Source organism: Cottoperca gobio, chromosome 13 (genome assembly GCF_900634415.1).
Source record: "Cottoperca gobio chromosome 13, fCotGob3.1, whole genome shotgun sequence".
Lineage (NCBI taxonomy): Eukaryota > Metazoa > Chordata > Actinopteri > Perciformes > Bovichtidae > Cottoperca > Cottoperca gobio.
This window is the reverse complement of record NC_041367.1, coordinates 18,178,966-18,201,886: the sequence shown is the minus strand read 5'-3', so window position 1 is coordinate 18,201,886 and position 22,921 is coordinate 18,178,966. Positions and strand designations below refer to the sequence as shown.

At 39.2% G+C, this 22,921-nt stretch overlaps 1 protein-coding gene across 5 annotated transcripts in view; it reads left to right on the top strand.

The window, feature by feature from the left end:
* The first annotated feature begins 17,068 nt into the window (after nucleotides 1-17,068).
* arhgap42b (Rho GTPase activating protein 42b) overlaps nucleotides 17,069-22,921 on the top strand; it is a 57,840-nt gene continuing 51,987 nt past the window's right edge. For 4 of the 5 annotated variants that reach the window (XM_029445688.1, XM_029445685.1, XM_029445684.1 and 1 more), the window contains exon 1: nucleotides 17,070-17,346. In XM_029445688.1, the coding sequence (XP_029301548.1) occupies nucleotides 17,193-17,346 (154 nt within the window). In that variant the 5' untranslated portion in view covers nucleotides 17,070-17,192. Of the gene's footprint in view, nucleotides 17,347-22,921 lie in introns of all 5 variants that reach the window. The other variant, XM_029445687.1, reaches the window with a different exon arrangement.

Here is a 22,921-nt window from a genome sequence, read left to right as displayed (position 1 = left end):
ATCTGAGGGTTCCTTCAAAGTGAAACTAAGTAATAAAACAGTAAAGAGGCCACACTCTCCTCGTCTCCCTGCTCCTTTTCGCTGGTCTTCTCCAACTTTAAATTGGCAGGATTATCAGAAAGCCCCATATTTGCCCATTTCAGATTCTGCAGTAGAGGAGATCTGGTCATTTCCATGACTGGAAGTTGAAGCCCTTTCACACTGGCAATTTAGCACAATTGTGCTCTTATTTTAACACTGAAATGCACCTGATTGGAAATGGTAATGTGCAAAGTATCAACAGCTGTGTCATTTAAATACTAATTTCACCTTCAACTAAATAGCTCAAAAACAGAGGCTATTTTAGTTGGCACACCACACCAGGTCCAGTCCTCCCCCATAACCCACATCACCTTTTCTGGTCAAAACATACCCCTATCACCATCAGTCACCAACCTAGGAGTAAGATTTGACCCTCATCTGACCTTTGACACCCACATCAAACATCTGTGCAAGACCTCCTTCTACCACCTCAGGAACATTGCAAAACTCCTCCCCACACTCTCCCTGTCAGATGCTGAACAACTCGTCCACGCCTTTGTCTCCTCAAGGTTGGACTACTGCAACGTTCTCCTCATCGGGATTCCAATGCGGGAGCCTTCAGAAGCTCCAATATATCCAAAACAGCACCGCTAGGATCCTGATGAGGGTGCGAACATATAATCACATCACACCCATTCTCCACTTCCTCCACTGGCTTCCTGTCGCATTCAGGATCGAATACAAAATCTCCCTCCTCACCCATCAGTGCATCCATGGAAATGCTCCTCCGTATTTCAAGGAACTCCTCCTCCAACAAACCTCCACACGCAAACTTTGCTCCACCCCCCCAGGACCAATCTCCGCACCATGGGCGATCGGGCCTTCTGCTCAGCCGCTCCTCACCTGTGGAATTCCCTCCCAGAACATCTGAGGGCTCCACTGGCCACCGACTCCCTCAAGAAGGAACTAAAAACCTTTCTCTTCACAAAAGCCTTTCCGTAAAATCTTATGTCTATTTTTGCTTGTTGTCCTGCATTTTAGCGCCTTGAGATTGCTTTTAGCTTTGAAAGGCGCTTTATAAAATTATTATTATTATTATTATTATTATTTACTAAAATAGCAACCGTGAGTACTCAAGTGTTTTGGTAAAGAGCATTTCAAATAATTTAGTGGAGCGTTCTTTGCTTCATGATGCATGAAATCAATCTGATCTCAGTAAAAAAAAAAAACTAACCAGAAGGAACAACAACTGCATCTCTTCACTCTATTCACAGTGATTTCAATTAGAGCTTTAGATTACTAGGCGCTAGTATTTAATGTAAAAAAGATGAAAGAGCTTATTGTATTATGTTATTCAGAAGATCTGTAAACGCTAACAAGATGGAAACCATTTCCATACGAAGGATACAAGAAAGAACTATATGCATGTACATAAAGCTCTACAGTTTAGACCTTTTTTAAAAGAAAAACAAAAAGCATCTGTGAACCCACTCTCCAGAATATGTTATTCTGTGAAACATGCTATACACGGGTGTAAAAGTAATTGAAGTGTATGTTCAAATATGTGTTACAAGGTCTGTTTCACAGCTTCTTTGTGAAGTATCCAAGTTTTGAACTGATTGTGTTGCTCACCTCATTGAGCGTGGTTTAATTCGCAGCAGAATAGAACATGTTGTTCTTAAGGTGCAGCACATTTATTAATCATTCTCATAAATAAAGGCTGGACATTATCATTATTAAATCAATTGTTCAAAGGTTCAATTTACACAAATTACAAAGAATCCCGCTCACCTGTATTTTATTGTTTGCATATTGTTTATAGGCTTCTTTTGTCTTTCTAATAAGGAAAGATGATTAATGTAAGCAGATGTTTTGAGATATCGGTCTGAGACTTCCACCCCAGTACAGCAACATTTTGTCTATGGTGCTCACAGTACTCAAAATCTCAACATCAATGGGTGTTTCCAACAAAAACATTAGTCACTCTGGATAATCCACAGACCTTGATTTTTACTGAAAATTCTTCCTACCGAAGAAATAGTCCCTAAACAGATTGCAGTGAGGTCAAATATCTGGGAATCTGTTTCCTGGAAAGATTCATTGCTGTTGAGTTCCTCAAATGTAGTTTTCCAATACTCACAGGAGCAGAAATAGAATTACTTCCATTGTATTCGGCTGGCAGCAGAAGGTTCATACACTGAGGTCTCAGAACAACAACAGGGGTAGGTGAGAGGAAAATCTTTTTAGAATTTGATGAACCAACCTTTTCTACAACTCTGAATGCCAACTTCATTCTCTTGGACTACAGGAATACTTCCCAGTACAAGTAGCTGGCTAGAGCAGGTCATGCCGGTGTACACCTCAAAAGCCCTGCAGACAACCAACATCTAAAGGGCGGATCCAACAATGATACTTGTAGAATCAATGCTGGTGTCAATACCGTACGGACTGCCAATACGCTCGAGGCTTAAATCATTCACCTCTTATGTCTTGCACAAGGTGCTGTCTATACGCTTTCCCTGTATGACAGCCCCACACTATCAAAGCCCAACAGCAACCCAGGGTGTAGTCCCAGTCGAGCAACAATGTCCTTCCAGACTGTTGAGTGAAAACGGGTATACACACGTGCTGCAGAATCAATATACAAGGAGATTGAAGCTAAGACCATGATAAATGAGGCAGACTTGGAGGTGATTGAGCATGTCTACTCTGATGGTGGTGAATTTAAATTGGGCTGTGCATGTAAATGTTTTCTCTTAATTGGTAGCCAGAAGAGGTTTATCACCCGAGGTGAATACAGATCTGCAACACGGGCGACTGAAAAGAAATTCAATTCAGATTTAATGAGCTGTACGTTGGAAATCTAGGTTTACGCTTATGGGTTGAGCAGAGAGCCACTTCGCTTTGTACTAAGTCGTAGAGATTTTTTTTTTTTTTTTCAAACTCCGGTGATTAATGTCCTATGTTTGACCTTATTGACTTAAAGCTCAAATGAGGAAATTGCTCTCAAGAGCGGTGCACTTTACCCTTCATTCAGACCAGTATGTCACAATTGCGGATCGTGTTTCCCTAGATGGCAGATTAGTCAGAGCGATTTTCCTGTGCAGAGAAAAACAAGCCAAAATAATTTCAAAAATGCACTACAGACGGCTGGGATGGGCCACTGTCTGTTCAGGTGGACCGGACATCAAGGTCTTTACTGTAGAGAGACCTTCTTGATTAAAGTTGTCTCTGAGACAAATCCGCATGTTAGACAGCTCCTTTATGGTTGTGACAAAACGTAGGCAAAAATACAGGAACAGGAAAGAGCCACAGGGAGTTGCAAAGAAAAGATCTGAAAACAAAGCAGATGCCCATACTGAGAGAATTACAATAAATCATCAAATAATAGTGGGTGCTGTCGGAGCTATTGTCTTTACACATCACAGCATGCTAACTTCTCACAGTAAATGAGACGCCTCTCATTTCAAAATGGCCATGCACACATGTTTGAGGCTGCACATGAGAAGATAAGCATATTGTTGAGACCATTTATCCATTTTAACAACCAATAACTCTTATCAGGGTTTGGGAAAAACAATTTGACTGCTCAAAGAAAAGTGATTTATGGATATCCTTTTTTTATGTTAGAAAAATTTGAATGATCTGATACTGCAATACAATTTAAATGATTGTAAAGGCACTGCAGGACAGCGCCAACGTCAACCTCATGTACTGATAGATGACTGTAATAAAGTGCAGTTATAACGTGGCATTTTTCAACCTATGTTGACGATCCTGGAGGTTATGAATAAAATGGAGATTTTGAAATGTACTTATTATCAAGACAGACATTTATCCTTCAAGAACAGAACTGAAATCCATAGAGCCATTCGTATGTACTGTATTGAACACTGGCACAAAATCAATGTAATATGGTTTTCTGAATATATGCTGGATGTTTTAACTTGTGCAATTGGTGGATAATCTTCGGATATTTCCTTTGGGTTTATTTTAGAGCAGCTGTACAGTTTGTTTTTAGTGGTTCAGTAACAGGGCTTTCCACGCCATCAGAGCAACTGTGTGATTACTGCACGCTCTTCTGAGGCTCCGTGTAGCCTGCTAGACTGCTGCAGTTAATCTCAGTTTAACATTTCCACACAAAAGCTGCCTTTGTGGTTACTCAAACAATGTCAGACCACTTGAAGCCTCAGATCAGGCCGTTTGTGAAAACAATGGCATATGTAGCGCTCAGTTTTCAATCTTCCTGAAACGGCAGTTTGTACATGTAAGCCGCAGCTCAAGTGGTCCCCCACCGGACGCCTTGATCCTTTGGCATGAACACTTCTGTGTATGAGTTATTTTGTACGGACGGCAGTGACAGCTATATTTCTGCATAATTTTTTGGCATTAGTCAAATGAGAGTGACTTAAAATGTTTTACAGAAAAGTATTAGTTAGATAGAAATTGTAAAGCAGGAACATGAGAGATACGTGGATGTCAAGAAGGTCAGACCCAGGCTGCAACCTCCGGTCTCAATCTTTAGTTTCAAGTCTTCTTCAATACAGCATGATGTTAATTTTTTCTAAATTATGGTCCCATTTAGAGTAAAATAGACGATAAAGCAGCGTATGCGTCAGAGTGTGGCTACCTTGTGATTGACAGGTCGCTACCACTGTGTTGTCAGTATTTTTTCGTCTTTGAACTTTAACCCTTTCACAGTGTGTTTTAAGTTCATGGAACTTAATTATTACATTTTGGTCACATAACAATATCATAAACCAAGATGGGGAAGGCCAAAATGCCAAACTTGAGGCTTCAAAAGAGTAGTCCACAAACCAACGGGTGACGTCACGATGACTACGTCCATTTCTCCATGCCATTTCACAGTCTATGGGTTAGACCTAATGAACAAATGATCATTGCATACATGCATATAGGGGAGGTGTTTCTAAAAGTCCTAACTGCAGGCTTGATCATCACCACCTGCTTCCCCTCCAGACACTTAAACTGCCAAGATATCTGTAAACACACACACTCAGCTCCTGGCATTGTTGAAAATTGTGCAGCAACTTTGCAGTTCTAGCATAATGTTATAACATGCTTAGCATTTCCACTGGGCCCTGTTGAAATCCATACTTGGTTTATCATTCATGCTGTGCATACTAATGAACCCTGTGCTAACCGATGAATCCTGTGCTCCGCGGCGATGTATAACTTTTACTGGGATCACAAATATAAGTGGAGAGGTTTATTGAAAAGTGAAGCAACACAATGCAGAGTTCTAAAATCCCCCCCAAAAAACTGTTTCCAGACAAAAACACGAGAAGTCACATTAAATATTTAGTCATTTAGTGGGCATGTAACAAAGAACATGGTCTACATCGTCTCTCTGTCTGAGTCTGCATGTTGCTCTACTGTTGGCTATAAAACAGAATAGTCTCCTTTTCTTTTGTAAAACATATCTCAATCTATATGAAAATATTTAACTACTCTAGCTACGCATTGTTGCAAAAGATTTAATAGTCATTGTGCAGTATCTGCTGTTGAACAAACTTGCATACATACACCCACATGATATTCATGACAAAAACAAGAATTGTAAAAGCATGTTAAAATGGATATTTAGCGGCAATTACACTCTTACTTATTCTTATCCTAGAAATGGCCCTGTCCCTTTCAGATCGAATGTAAGCAGTGTAAATGTTCATTGAATGTTTGAATAACAAAAGTATCATTTATTATTGTATCATCTTCTACATGCAGTAGAACAAATTGTTATTCCAAAAAAACCAAAGTGTTGTCCACATGGGTTGAATAATATCCATATACATCATATAATGTGATTGTTTTGTATCCTTCAGCTGTGTCACACCTCTGAGCAGCCTGTTCTAACACCTGAGCATCAACACATCAGATGTCTATTCTCTCCTACAATACGTCCCATGTAACAATGATGTGCCAGATGTGTTGGCAATGCTGCACATCAAAATCACATGACGCATGAAAGCAAATCTCCTTTCAAGAAAGGCATAAATCCAGACATGCATGCATGAAAGTGAGGTATTGATTGTGTGCTTGCATGGTATTTCTTATGAAAACTAAGTTATAAAACTAAGTTATATCAAGCCTCTCAGTACAATTAACCATCAAGTTAAATATCTGAGAGGTTATCTTAATTGTTTAGGCCACCTTTATGCTCCTATAGCCAGACACCGTAACAACAGCCGACTTGGGCGCTCAACCTTTCAGATTAGCATAAATCTTTAAAGTGGAAGCTGTCACTCATTTAGTTTGACTGGCATTACTGGTGATGTGAGGCAAACGAAAAGTGGCTAGATAAGCCTTTTGTCTTTGTCTGTTAAATGCCCTGACCTTGGATTATTGAACTTCTGTCAACTGCAGTCTCCACTCCGCATTGCTTATTTACCAGCTATATGCTGGTGTAAGGACATTCTGGTGAAGAGATGGATCACAGTTCTGAAGTTGTCTTCACAGACACTCAAGACTGTCATTAGTCCTGACCTCACCTGGCACTCAGACACAGGCTGGGAGGATTATTTTACATGTTGAGCATAATGTTTGTGAGCGTGAATAAATAATAATTTGACATTTTGTGAGCAGCATTTGCAGCACAGTGAGGGCTGTGGTGAGAAATGTGCTCTTGTTTGTCCATGTTTGGAAAATGGATGGGTATGCCTACTTGGATACCAAACACATTTAACTAATGTACCAAATCACGACTATGTGATTATACATTCAGGGGTTGTTACAGTTTGCTTAATGTGATAAATGGTGCCATACTGTATGAAGTAACAGAATGCTATCAAACGTTGAGAATTATAAATGGTCATTTCACAACATCTTGAGTCTGCTTTTACATGAACTTTTAAATTGTTCTTTTAAACTATTTTCCTTGTTGATTTGGGGGACATTGTGTACTTTCTGTTGTGGTTTGAATTGTGTTAACATTCATCTCATGTAACAATTACATTTTAGGTATGGTTGGTCTGCCTCTCAGTCCAAAACTTTTTTGATGGATTTCCATATATTCCCATTATATTTATTTATAATTGGTACAGATATAAATCATAACGATTTGGATGACTAATAGAATGCATCCTCATCTTATGTAATTGCCATCAGGGGGTCTTAACTTCCACTTTACCTCCACGTTATCCTTGTCAGCCTTAGCAGTATGACAAGCTGTACCACCTGAAAACAGGAACATCATAATCATCTTCTTACTAAGGAAAAGGTGAACCAATAAGCAATGGCATGCACCCTTTGCTCAATTCAATACACTCGATGGCCACAGCCTTACTTGGTCTGGTATGACCAGTAGCTAATGGTGGCTAATGTTAGCAAACTTGATATTGCATATTGGTGTGTACCTGACATTACTGAGTCAGTTTGCTGACTTTACCACTCTGCTTTACTTGTGCCTCTGTTACACTACATTTCAGTTCATTCACATCATTAATAATGATGATGATGATAAAATGATGTTTAAAGCAATGGACTCAATGGAATCTTGGGAAATGTATGGAAGAAGAAAGTGTCTCTCACCATTCTGTAAACATCGCCTCAATAATGGAAAGGATATAAGAATAGCAAAGGGGTCTCTACATTTTTAATGCATCCAATTTTGTTTTAGGGCATCTTATGAGAATTACAGTCTCATGGGCCTATAGTGGTAGCTATAGATCTAATAATAATATAATATTTTGAAAAAAAGACAATGTAATGAAAAAAATATGTTTTTTTCATTTTGATGTTATTATCAGTAGTAACTATTGTTGTTTTTGTACTAGCACAATTAGCCACTTGGAAAGTGTATCTACCTGGCACTGAATTCCTTGTTTCTGGGTCTCATTACATTAAAACATCCAAAGTAGCTTGATTGAAAGGCACAGCTGTGATGCAGTATGGTTCATGGTCTGTGAGGCATCAGTCTATTGAGCCCATTCAGGATTATGTAACTACTGATGAGGCTGGTAGTGTTATGGATTTGTTTTCTCATCTGTGCCAAAGCTCAGGATTTACCCTTTCTTTTTGCTCTGTGGCAGCATTTAACCTGTCATATGATATGCTATGCACCACTCTGATGGACTGTGAAAATCTTAAACCTGCAGTGTGGAACTTTGTATCCCCCCTTATGGCAGTGACAGTAATTACAGAAACACTGTTGATGCTTGCTTACAAGCTTGCTGCATTTCCCCACACCCCTAGGAGTAATCGCTTTTAAGTCTTCATGTGCAAATAAAGAGACGATAACACAACATCTGTGTCTGCCCATGTTCCCTTCTCCCTTCTCTTCTTTCAGCGCTCTCCAATGAGCAAAAGCTACACTATGGTTACCTGTATTTGTCCTTGCCGTTGATTTGATTTCTTTGTTTTTACGTCAATCATAGAATGAAGTAGAAGTAGTCACCGTGACTTCACCCATTGGTTCATGGACTACGGTTTTCAGGCCTCAAGTTTGGGATTTTGGTTGCCGTCTTGTTTTTTTGGAACCAGAACTGACATGAGAGGGTGGAGCAAAGTACAACTGAACGATGAAAAAAATTAATTTTTAGGTGACCAAATGTTACAATTAACTTTTATGAACTAAAAACACAGTGTGAAAGGGTTAAAGTTTGTAAACGAAAACATGTGAGGAGTAGGATCAGTTTCTCATAGACTTCTATACAAACTGATTTATTTTTGCAACCAGAGTTTTCCCCTGCTGGATATTAGAGAGAATGCAAGTTTAAGGCACTTCCGCATTGGCTTCACTTTCATGACACCATGTCCCTATGGTCCCTGCCCTCTTTACCTTTGGCTGGTTGACGTTAAGCACATTTCTTCCGGTGCACCAGTGCCACAGACACCACAACTGCGGTATACTGCGAAATACAGAGAGCCTTTCCTGGCGTTGATGGGCTTAATCAACTCGTGAACTCGTTTGGCAAGGTCTTGAATGTAACAGACATTAATTTACATGTAAAAGTGTTGCACTCCAGCTAAGTAAATGTTAGTGCATTATACACATAGAAGCTTAGGTTATACTAATAAGTGTTGAAAAGATAATCACAAACTGCTTTTAGTATTGTGGGCTCCATTTTTCGTATTTTTTCCCTTTTCAATTACCTGGCTCAAACCTATAGGGATCCCACAGAGAGCAAACAAAGCTTTTATCAGTCAATCACTGGCAGTGGAGGCATGTACTTGTGTGCCTTTAAAACATTTTTTTAAATTGGAGGCTATGTGGTTATTAAGCCTTTCCTGCAAAGCACATTTCTTCTGCAAGAAAAGCTGATCTCTGAGGGAATTTTTCTTAACTCACTGATATTCTTTCACACATGAAATATACCCAATAACAGTTGATCTCCACCATTCAACTGAGCTCCAAAGTACTTTTTGTTTCAGCTCCAATGGCCAAATATTGCCTTTGTGTCAGTTACTGAATGTGACGTATACCTACGACATATCGCGCACATTCATACAAAATGTTTCTAAAAAACCTAAAAATGTATAATAGTGTCTTTCTATGAAATTACAGTAGAAGTTTCTTATACTATAGCTTTGCCCTCCCTCGAAGTTTCAGCAGCCACAGTGTTATCACATGTAACTGTTCACTTACTTTACGTGCTTGTATTGCTTCCTTGTTAATCATAATACCCCTTTTGTTTGCCTCTGGGAACTCACATTACGACAGTTGTGCAATAATGAGTTACGTGAGAATTGTTTGCTTGACTTTACTTTTAGCATGCTCTGTGGAAGTTCATCTCATTGTCCCCTTTTGTTTCAGTCAGCAGAAGAAATATATTGGAGAGGATAAAGTGACTTCAGGTGACATAAAACTAATGGGCTTTAAATTTAACCATGAGAAGGGAAGATGATTGGAAAAGCTTTTTGAAGAATGTAATATTATAATTTGGCGTCCCTAAAGGAAGAGTCGGAATCATCAGAGGACCTGTGTAATTCTCCCTCTGAAGAAAACCCTTAATACTGATTTATCTGATCAAGAGCCTCTCAACAGCTTCCTCAGGTCTGCTTGAGGAATACTAATAAACCAGTCAATGAGAGTATGAATGTATTGAACAGGACTCAGGCCTTTAAAATCAACATCACTTGAGGTTGCAATATTTATATATTCCATTATTTATAGCTTTGACCTCCATGTTGGATATTTTTGTCTCTGCTAAAATTAGATTTTGTGATCACTTTTAGTCTAAAATAATGCTGTTGATATAGATGAATACCTTTTTCAAATATGAAATATAAACCATATTGACACAAACAAAATCAGAAAAAAAGCATGTGAATGTGTCAAGACCTCGGACGCACGACGCCAGAAACAAAGTGTAAAAAAAACAATACTTTACTTAAAAAATCAGATAATCAAATCAAAACGCTCATGAGGAGGATATACAAACTACTCCGAAAAATAACTATTTTTTTATACGCTGGTTCACTGCACATGATATAACAAGACAAACTGGCACAGGACAAGGGGAGACAGGACTATTTATACAACAGGTGAGTGGATACAGGTGGAAACAATCAGGGGCGGGGCAGACACTAACGATGGCGGGAAACCACACAAAGACAGGAAGTAAAGGGATCTGGATTGAGAAACAAGAGGTAGGTACAAAATAAAACAGGAAGTGACAAGACAACATGAAAACTGGACAAGACATGACAGAATGCATTAGAATGATTAGGTAACTAACTATTAAAAATATGAAAAGTGCAAATCTTAAAGCTCACTCAAACAAAGAAAAAGCACAGTTTATTGTATAACTGAGTCATGTATATGTGAAATCAAATACTGGATGGGATTCATTTTTATTGGGAAAAAAAAAAAGTAGCTCCTATATTTCATCAAACTTTCAGTATCACATTACAAAATCTACTAAAGCCCAGTATTTGATGTGAGCAATGAAAAGCCATGGTTTCATTTCCAACCAAAATGGCACTCAAAAGGATGTCTGGTCACAAGCATGGTGTCCAGATGGAATAAGTTGCCAGAGAGAATGATCCAGTTTTACATGCAATCTGTTGTTTTTCATTAGGACTAGGCTATCGACTGGATACTTTGCTATTAACTCCCAGATGGTTCAAATGAATCATCCAATAAATTATCCCCTGTTATTGCATGCAACTGGTTTTTGGTGGATGAACCAGCATGTTCGTTGACTTGGATAGCAACTGAAACTGCTCCAAATAATGTTTTGTATTGTAATATACACATTAAGAGAGAAAGAAAACATTTTGTGACTATCAAGAAAAACTAGTAAGTAAGAGTTACATATTCACATCATATTTAGTACACATCATTTCAAAAGAAAACGACTCCAACCATCAATTTGGCTTTTCCCTTTCTTCAGAACAGAATTGTATTTGTCAAGGTAAGGGCAGGGTAGATTAAATCTGTTTTTCTGAGCCATAAAGAGAAGTAGATCATGCATTTTCAATGATGTATCAGATGTGAAATATTCTTCTTTGAGCTAAAATGGAATCAAGGACTTTTCTGAGTTTCAGAGGGAATCAAAAGCAGCTGCCAAAACTTAAAGTGGTAACCTGCATCATACATCGTTTTAAAATAAGAACAAAGGCTTCTCTCTAGTGTAGTAAATCCAAAATCTTTTAAGCACTACTCTCTGTCTCAGTTGCAGTTTTTTCACATTCAGTGCAATACTTGGTGTACCAAACATCCTCACAGTGTGGGGCCAAAAGATGGAGGTGCCAAACTGTAGTTTATTTGGGTCGGCAGTGGCACGCTGCAGTTGAGAGACTTTTTTTTTTTTTTTTGCTGCTGCTCCAAATTAAAGCCAAAGTCCCAGAAAACTGTTTGCTTACAAAGCTGGTAGAGCATCTCTTGTAATTTATCATCCAGACTTAAATTTGTTCCTGTGGTCCACCCGGACAGGTATGAAGGTCAATAAGGTAAAAAATAAAACCGCTTTGCACCTGAGGACAACCCCTCTCATGTGCGCCGAGAAGATTTGTAAGTCAAAAGCTCCAGATGCAGAGACTCAGATGAGACTTTCATGTGTGCTGGATTGCATTTGCTCTCTACCTCCCAGCATTTTCCAAAGGATGTGTCCTTTACCTGACACCCGAATTCAACTTGTATGCAGCCGTGGCATTTCCAGCAAAAAAAAAAAAGCTCAAATCCCAATTTTCCCTGTGCAGTAAAAAGCAATAAATGGAATCCCTATGGACACTCAAATGCTTTGGAGATGTCTCTTTGTGTAAAGAGGAAGTAATCGCGCTTAAAGGCTCAAACGTCATCCGGACATGGAAGTCATAAACGAGAGCCCGACACTTGCCACTTTGGCAGATTGCGCTGTCAGGAGGTATACAACGGAAAGAATGAGGAAGGACTCATCTGATAGGAAATGTCAGAGCATGATTGGATTAAAAAACCTTCTAAATTAGGGTCATTAATCATGAGCGGGGAAAACGGTGACAGGTCTTGTTCTCAAAAGCTCTCCTCTGGAACTAAGCTGAGTGCCACCGGAAATTGTGCAATTACCTTAATACCTGATTCAAATGAAGAGCATGCATGGCAGTGTCAATTGTTAATTGGGGAAAACAGATCATATTATTTAGAGGTAATTGCCATGTACAGAAGTCTAGTTATCTAATCCTGTCAAATTATTTTATGATACATCTGTCTTGAATGCATAATTAACACAAAACTATTGCCTTAAATTCACTTATATGTGCTGCTCTCCCAGACTTTGCATATATGGCTGATACTGAATGTTATAGGAAATGTCTTCCTCTGGTATAGTCAAAACTGTGAACTGCATCCCCGGCCGGTAATACTCATGTCAAGTGTGACATCTTAAACTCTATCATCACTGCCCTCTCAGATTGGGAAATTGAGAGCTGTGCATTGAGGAGAAACTTATTTTTTTCATATAGTCCATCTCGCAGTCATCATCTTTCACCCAATAACCCAGTTCAGTACTGCAGAGTGCACACCGCAATTAACTGGGAGCAACAGGGTTTCCACTAATGTACCACATTTCTCTGCTCACTGTGTCAGTGTAACAAACTGCACCGCCGAGGGCTGCTGCTGCAGAATGATTGCACGAGAGCTGGAATTGACGGGGGCAATGTTAGGAACCAACAGCCCCCCACCTCCCCCCACCACCAGGAGACCAGACATCTTCTCAAATGCACTGACTGCCCCACTGCGTGATGCACTGATATCAGATGAAATCTAATCAGGAGCTGCCTGACTTGCACATAAGTCATCGCAGAGCTAATCGATGCTTATTCTGCATGGATTATTGATATCTGTTGTGAAATTCAAGTCCATTTTCTTTTTCATTCGTGCTGCTGATCCTTCATCAGGCGAGGCCGGAGTGGTCCTGTTTAATGCAGTGAGAACGAGACTGAGGACGTGGGAAGTGTGTGTTTCGTATCTAATTTCCTCCCCCACATGTACGATATGTGAAAGATGTCTCACTCACTTAGTGTTGTGAGCATGTGTGTGTGTTCCCAGGCAGTCTCTTTATGGTTCTTGGTTGGTCTCCATAGGTGCAGTCACAGAGAAAGACATGTGCGCTGCTTCTCAGTAGACTCATGTTTGCATGACTAATATGAATGTGTGAATGCCTTTTTATGAGAGAGGCGTACAGGGACACAGCTTTTCTTTCTTACGGACATAGCAGCATCTTAATTAAACCAAAATTCTCTCAAAGACTCTTCAGGCAGTTATTTTAGATTGCAATTAGCCATGCTTCATACAGCTAACTGCTCGTCCTCAGGTCGCAACTGGTGTGTTGTTAAGGCAATATTTTACTTTACTTAATAATTCTTACACATACAGCTGGAGTGCACTGTGTATTTAGCTATATTCAGAGAATTACATGATCGCTGAACCATTGCTTTTCCCATGGTCATAGCCCACCAAATGGGTAGTGCATGCAAGGGCATTACACAGCAGCAGTTATCACATATCCCCAGGCAAGGCTTTGTCACATGCAAGTTTAATATGATTTTAGCGGTGACCACAATGAGTGGTAACACCTCCCAATAAATCACCGGGGGTTTCTCATTCGGTTTCATGAGCAGACTTAAGATTTCATCACTATTAGTGCACATGTGTAAGGAAAAAGGTACATCCAGAGGCCAGTCTATTCCAAGTCCTCAGCTATTTGACTGTAGCTCATTCCTGCCGCAATGGAGGCATTTGGGGATTGTGTGTCGCAGCGTTGGAAAATAAGATGAGTTGCATCTCAGAAAACCAGCTGAATCAAACCTACAGTATCATTATCACTGGCCCAATGATTCAATCAATCAAAGATTTTAATTTCTCATTAATTTCAGCAAATTGCCCGTGGAAATGTTCTGTTCACTTTATCTGACTTTCCCTGAAGATGAAAGAGTATTTTCAGTTTACGCTACATGTAACGCATTGCTACAGAAATATGTTTTGTATAAATACAAATGTGCATATCCTTTTTCTGCTTACTACAGTGTTGTATAGCATTATACTTTTACCTACTGTTGAAATGGGAATCTAAAAAGCTCATACACAATAGCCTTCAGCTAGACAGAACTGGCATTCTCGTGTAGTACAGTAAGCAGTCAGTGTCAAGAACAAAGCAGAACAAAACAGAGTTTTCTATAAGAAACATTTCCAGGGTTGCCATGGTGAAAAAACATCTAAAGATTTTGATCAGTACGGCTCACACGATGACAATACAATGTTTCATTTTGGTAACATTGGCCAATTTACTGAGACAATAACTTGATTTTGAAGCATGAATGAAACGTCTTGGGTGAGTTAATACATTTTGCAGACACACAATATAGTCACAATATGTCATGTCACATGAAACAGTTGTGACGATTGCACTTACAGTTTAAAGAACGTTAAGACTGCTTCAAAAAATTGAGCCAAAGCTTTTGAGAAAAACTGTAAAATCAGAGGTGAAACAATAAGAAGAGAGTGACGGGTTATTTCATCAGCAAATGGAGATTATGCAGGTAGACCTTATTCCAAATGAGAATCTCTTTTTATTTATGCATCTTAGGGCCCTGTCTGACATCGCAGGAAATGTCATATTTATGTATTATTCTAAGTTTGACATCCAGCATTTTGAAGCTCCTATAGACCTTCCTCATTCAGTCATAGCACACATAGGAAGCAACCTTTTAAACCCACTTGTTTTGGCAGATACATAATAACATTGTGGTCCCCAAGGTGCAGCAGGACATGCTTGTCAAAGCTCCGGCAAAATATTCCTAGTATGCTGCTTAAATTATTTCTACCTGGTCGTAAGAAGCATCTTGAGAATTGTTATGGAGATCATGAGTACAGTACATTGATGAAAGTAATACATAAATAAATATATGGATGCAATTTATTATCTGGGTTCACCATAGCCGTATTGGCTTTGCTGGAGTATGATGCTAATGCACACTAACAACTCAGCTGCAGCCACATGACGCTGCCCAGGAAGGTTATCTGTCTCTAGTGATGTATCTCTCTGCTACCTACAGTCAAAGCAGGCATCTTGTTAGGAAAGGTTGCAAGTTAGCTATTGAGGAAGACTGTTACAAGGCTACCTTCCAAATGACACTGAGCAAAAGCCCATCCACACTCACAGAGCTTATGGTCTGCTCTTGATAGCTAAGCTTTAAATTATTAATGTATTTTCATTTTGTGTGTGTCTGTTCTCGCCGAAGCTACAACATCCGCTTCTACAACATCTAGTTTCTAGACTTTGCTCAAAGATCAAGCCTCTTCTCAGCCCCACCGATGTTCTAAAGCACCATAAGTAGATGGTGACAGAGCCTTTGCTTCATGCCTACCTAAATACTAATTTGGAGTGTGACATCATTATCAACATCCTTCCCCGTTGCAAGGGAATGTGACAAATTCCTCTGACTCCAATTGGCTCTAGTTTAATTAGTTCCATTTACCAAGGTATTAATTCAGATCCCTCTCCTCAAACCCTCGCTAATTCCAGTATGATGCATTGTCATACCCATCATTTCTGCACGGCATACAGTTCATTACTTTACAAAGTTGGCATCATTTAACCACAAATCTGGCTGAGTCACAGCTCAGAGGGTGCAGTAATAAGATAAGAAAGAAAGTCTAACATAATTGGAGCACTGAGTAATGTTGTACAAAGTTAAATATTGTGAATTTGTGAAAAAGCCAACATAATTCAGTTGTTTGTGATGATGTACTTGAATGTGAAGCAGAAATAAATGTGACACAAAGTTCTTCCAGGATTAGTTTATTTAGCAGTTTAAATATTTTTTCAGAGTTTCATCAAATTAGTGTACACATATTGAAGAATGTTGACTTGAGGGCCACCTTTGAGCATCGGGGCCACTGTTTTGTCATAAGTCTAGTATGGGATTACATATTTTATCTCATGGTTTTGTGCTGAACACTGAACTCACATTCACCAGGCCTTTCTCACAGCAGACAATGTTGACTTGTGGTAGAAAAGCACAGGTGTTACTAATAACACTAATGAGGGCTCTGTACTATACCAGCAACCTGAAATCAAAGCATTAATGTTATTACGTATCTGCTTCACTGCTTCCTGCTGTGACATGTCAAACTGGCGTTCTTGTCATTCTTCTTCACACTGGTAATATATTTATATTATTTTGTAGATTTATGCTTAAACCTACAATGAGTGAAGTGGGGTGGGGGGGGCGGTCAAATTCTGCTTAGGAACCTCAAAAACTGCCCTGCTTTAACCCAGAATTACTTATTAACCCATAATAATGTGTAACTAATAGGAAACATTGCGGAAATAGGCATAGGCATACAGTCTGCTTATGTATATGTTCATTTATTTCATTATCCTGCTTTTCATTTTTGTGAAATACACTTTTTGAACGGTATTTTCTCTTTGAAAAAAGGCAGATTGACTGTAAACAGTCTAGCCCCTGACATGTTGAAGTTAGAGACCGACTGCTGATCTAATGGCAACTGTTTCAAACTATCCTAAACGAACCAGCAGGAGTCACACGACCACTATGTTTTATGATAGGTAGCCCAAACTCTAAGCGGAAGTGAGGAACTTAGCGGGGCAGGAAAACTTTTTTTGGGGAACTTCGAGACGTCTGTATCACATCGGAGCTACGTGATGCAAAGCATAAACCTTTATGCGCCGAGTTAAGTTTTGAAAGGAAACATTTTTCGTTGAGCTACAATGGGACTCCCCACTTTGGAGTTCAGTGACTCTTTCCTGGACAGTCCGGACTTCAGAGAGCGTATCAAATGCCATGAAATAGAGCTGGAGCGGACAAATAAGTTCATCAAAGAGCTCATCAAAGATGGGAATATGCTTATCACTGCGCTCAAGAGTAAGTAACCCAACACGTTGTGTTTCACTCCTACGGGTCCAGAAATAATCTTGTATAACTTTAACTACCTGGAAACCACAGGCGACTTGTAATTACAGGATGCATTCATTGCAGCGTATTTAAGTGTACTGTGTTAGTGTTTGAATGGTTTGGTCTCCTTGAAGCTATGCCACCGGGACCTGAATAACAGTGTGGTTTCCTGTGAAACATGTGTGGTTATTGCTGGTTAAAAAGGTTTACATCTGTTCAAAAACCACTCGTGTAATTCGTTTTTTTTCACAGGTTGTTGTAATTCCAGGACATTTGTTTGTATTTGTGTCAGCATCCATGCATGCATGCGTGCTGATGGGCTTGTCTAACAGCAAAGCAACTCTCTCTATGGTGTGAATGGGTTTGCACTGCTCTAATAACTTATCATAAAGCCGCAGACAGACATTTGGAGATCGTTAGTGCAGAGGTGAAATTCGCTTATGTCTATTAATGAAGGTGTGAAAAGTGTCTGAATGAGAACTGTACGAGGATGCAAGCAATTTGTCATGGGTCACAGTCCTCTCAAATTCCACTATGCTGATTGAAGTGAACTTCCTGTTCTGCTGTATCCCTGAGGGGATGCAAGTTTGGTCTGTTCATGTCAGAAGTGTGAAATGGAGAAAGATTAGAAATATATATATATATATATATATATATATATATATATATATATATATATATATATATATATATATATATATATATATATATATATATATATATATATATAGGACGAATAAATATGGAAAATAGAGGGCTTGGAGGAGGATTGCAAGGCCACAACAGTGTGTTGTAGTGCACTCACTTAACCCATCAACCAACACAATAATGTTTTTTTCACAGTTAAGAATGGCCCTGTCAGTCATTACTGTGAGAAAGCATCATCCTTTTCATGCTTTCATCACCTTTCCTACACAGTTCATGTACTGTGCATGTGTTGGAATTTTTGCTGCACGCGTGGTCAACGCAGTCACCAAGTCATCAACGCTAAAGTAGCACCTAGGAGTGGACATATTGAAGCTGCAATATTGAAGAGAAATTCTCATGAAAACATGCAGCAGCACATGATTAGTTTATGTGTTTGTGACTGTGCACATCTAAATTGTTTTTGTGACAGAAATATTCAGACATGATGGAGTGGATACTACACCATTGTGGTGCTTGCCAAGATAGGATTTTGTTTGCTTTGTATTGTATAGTGAGCACTAAGCTGAATTGTAATTAAGCAAAGCCACTGTGCAAGTTATATAAAAAGAGATGAATTTACCGTCCTTACAAATTATAGGTATTTTTGGATAATAAACCCTAATCCTGGACTAATCGGGGGCATTTTAAAAAGTTGGACAATGATGTGCATAATATCCCATTTGATATGTTTCTTCTAAAGCATGATGATGGATGGACACATGAAGACACATACAGCTACAGAGTAAAGTGTTTACTTAAACCACATTGGTTAACCAAAGTGACATTTAGGATAGCTATAGCTTGTTATGGTGAGATACTAGATTTTGTTCACACCGTTTCAGATCCAGGTCAACAAAAACAGTGAAGAGCACTTAGCATTTTGATCATCATGCCTTACCGCTGGAAGGGTCTACTATGTCTGAGGGCAGCTGAAGGCCAAACCTATTTCATACCTTTTTTGCTGGAAAGCTGTTCTCTCAGTGGGCAGGGCACCACAGGTGGACAAGAATACCCTGCTGAATGGTTTATTCATGGGAGATACTCAGTAGCGGGATGTCAAAGGTCCATGCCGTTTAATACCAAATAAGACTAACGCTCCAGGACGTACTATGCATATAAGACAGTGGGAAGTCAACTGTGACTTTGATTGCTTTTAATTGGTTTATTGATGCAGAACAACGGTATAGTTAAGGTCATATTGGATCCCAACCTCCTTGTCTGGTCTCTTGAAAAAATTAAAACTTGAAATAGAGGAATGTAAATCAATGGGCGATGAACCTTAATGTGTAAGTATTACAGTAAATATCACAAAAACCTGGCCGCAACATGTTATACGAAGGAATGTTGTGTCGTATTTGTCTTCGTAGTATTGAGTGGAACAGTCCTTTTTAACTGGAAAGCCCAGTTTCCGTCTGGGGCGGAGTGAGAGCGCGGGAAGAGAGGAGATGGAAGTAAATTATTGATGGTCTTTAACTTAGGACGCCGCCGAGGTTTACGACCCTTTATGACTCGCCATCAGTGATGACTTTACTGGAAGACCTTTAATGGACCCTTTTTTTTATAGTAATCTCATGTTTCAAGATTGAATGGTATACCATAATTCATCTGTCTTCACATGTGCTGTCTGTGTGAATGAGGCCGTTAAGCCAAGGTTGACTTTCATGTTAATACATCATCCGTAAAATCGTTAGACACACACATTACTGAAACTGTTGCAGTTTGTAATTCGTGTGTAGCTACAGTACTCACTGTAATGTGTGTCTTTCTGTCATGTGCATGTGCATGGGAAGTCAGTTGTGTGTCTAAAGACAATTTGGTTTAGTTAAAAATGGGGCTTTGTTTCTTAGTTACTACTTAGTAGCAATAACCATGTAATAATGAATTAAATGTAATTACATTTCACAGGGTTGACTCTTGCTTGGGGCTGATATAATGAAGTGTTAAAGGTAGGTAGCGTCAGACTTGGCTTTGAGGATGAAAAAGAGGCTCTTGATCTAAATATATATAATTCATCAAAGTCTATTACATTTTTGCCTCCTCTTTATGTACACATGGTAATAAAAAACATTGCAGTTTTAGTCCTATCTTTACTGTAATGTATGTATTAATGCTCGTGATGAGGATCCTGGTCTAAACATTCCCAAAACCCATTACATTTTGAATTTGTTGGTATGGATAATTTGCTCCAGGTGTGAGTAACGTCTATCTGCAAATGCTGGAAATAGCTTCGCCTTACTATCTGTTGCTGGCACTGACTGTTCACACCTGGTGTAAATAACAAACTGCTGACTTTTATTAATCCCTCTGCTTGACTGCAGTAATTGAATACGCTGAAGGTACTAATCATCCCTCTGTGAGTAGGGTGGGAGAAACCACAAATATGATGCAAATAATGATGCATTTTAGATGTGTGGTAGGTTGGTTTGTCTACAAAGCCCTCAGGCAGGTAGCAAGGCATCACTGGAGGCTAATGGTGTGTACTTGAAATCTATCTGGTAACATTCAAATGGTGAGAGGATGTGGGTAACATAGGATGCCCAAAATGTCAGTTAGTACACTTGCATTTATTTAACTGAGCTGATGAGAAAATGCGGAAGTGCCTTTTTAAATGAATAGTTTAACATTCTGGGAAAAGAAAGTGCTTATTCTCTTTCTTACCAAGAGTTGAATTCGGAAGATTGATACCATCATCATGTCTGTACGATAAATATGAAGCTGCAGCCAGCAGCTTAATAATGTCCATGGTTCATGTTAGCAAAGTAATTACATACATAAACATGGAATAAACCTAAAGAACACAATTTAAATACACAAGATTTTCTATATTTACAATATAATGGAAGGAATACATTTCCCCCTGCACCTCATCCATCATTGTTGTACTGTATATCAGAACACCTCATCATGTTTTATCACTTACATCAAACACACACAGAGCACCACTGGCATCCCATTTGCAGTCTTTTTCTCTCGCCACCTGTCATGTACTGTAAATCCAATATTCATTAGCCTTTTAGCCATAGATTAACTGGCCAGCTGCCAAGAAGAAATTGAGACCGTACAGCTCGCTGGATGACTTCTTTTCAACAACCACTTGTATACGTTTGTCATTTCACACATACAGCATACAGTTGGCTTGTGTATGAGCTTGTGTCCTGAGAGTGGCTGCTATACAACAGGCCAATTGATTTAGAAGCTTTCATTGTTTCAGAGGGCTACGGGTGTCAGTCGCTCCATCCCAATTTTCTACAGACCGGTTTAAACTTGAGTTATTGGTAAAAAGGTTTTTAAAGCTGTCAAAGTATGCATGTGTGGTATATCACATTATAACTATAGAACATACACAATATGGATCACATTTTAATGTCATTGGTATTTAAAACATGCTGCACCGAAGGCCCACAGCTGGTCCCAGTGCAGTGATGGAGTCCTCAGAGACCCGCTCAGACTCGGGCAGCCTTCAGGCGATGGCTTGTGTCCTTCACACATAATTTGTACACATTTGTAAAATAACGAGCCAACTGCTTGTTTCTCGCTCATAGTGTTAGCAGGTAGGGCATGTACTTTGTGCATCACTGCACTTCCTCCAGATATCTGCTATTAAGGCCTGCAGCTTACATGTTCAGCCATTTTGAAATAATTCTCAAATTTAAAGTGGAAAATAGATAACCTTTTGCTTTATCTTATTATAAATTAAATGTAGATTGCACAATGCAGTGAATAGAATAATGACACCATTGGAGTTTAGATTGGTTGCAACGCTGTCTGCCTCTGGGTCGCTTGGAGGCAAAATAGCTTAAAGCAGCTATCCCCAGGTAGCAAAACAACAGAAGTAGCATGAACTTTGGAACATTGTACCCGACAAAAGAGCCACGTTGAGGGAGGAGGCGAAGAGGGAGAATGTCAAAAAACGTGATCTAAGCTAGATCAGTAAGTAAGAAAACCTACCTACTTATTAACCCTACCGGGAGTTTTACTCTGCCCTTATCGTAGTACTAAAATCAGGGTTTCTAGTTCTTTGGGATTCTTAAGATTGTTTGGAGCTTTGGACAGTTGCAGGCTGCTAGCGGTAGCCATGTTGCTAATGGTTCATGAACAAGTAGATCCATCTTCTTGTTCATATAAAAATCAGCGGACAGAATATACAGTATGTTATCAACATCTCAGTTGCGCAGTTTGTTTGGAAAACAATACAATATGTCCTGTGTTGTTGAGAGCTCTGAGGAAAATAGAAAGAGTTGTCTGTGCGACAGCGTCACCAACAATAATACCACTTGGAAACTCTAGGGAAAAGTTGCAACGTCATGTTTCCACTTGAAAGTTTAATACACATTTAAAAGTTGTTTCTTCTCTTCAGTCTTCACAGTTAAAAAACCTTTTTAAGAGAATGATGTTTCTTTAAGAAGATTCATGAACCCGAGTAAGCATTTAATTTCCATAAGCTTTAAAGAATGCAACCAGATTAGTTCAGTCTAAAGTGGAAGACAGCCCATTATTATGTTAGCTGACTGAGTCTCTGCCACCACCCCATGCCCACGCCTGTTCACCAGCGAGTGATGCTTGTTCCCTGGGATACATGCTGTAATGAATGGCTGACACACATGGGGTGTTATTATAATAAAAAACGACAGTATTTAAAGTCTGTAAAGCAGCATCTTTGCTTGTTCCAACTGGGCCTGCATACATTGGAGGTATGTTTGCAACTTAATATCACTATAATTGTGTGACTGCTAGTTTATTAGATCAAGACATGACATGTTGGCTTTTTGTTAAAGGGAAATAGCTTTCAGCTTTGGGAACTCTTGAATGTTTGTTTGTCTGAGGACAGATGATGCTCCCAAGGCTCAGCCACAGGAAA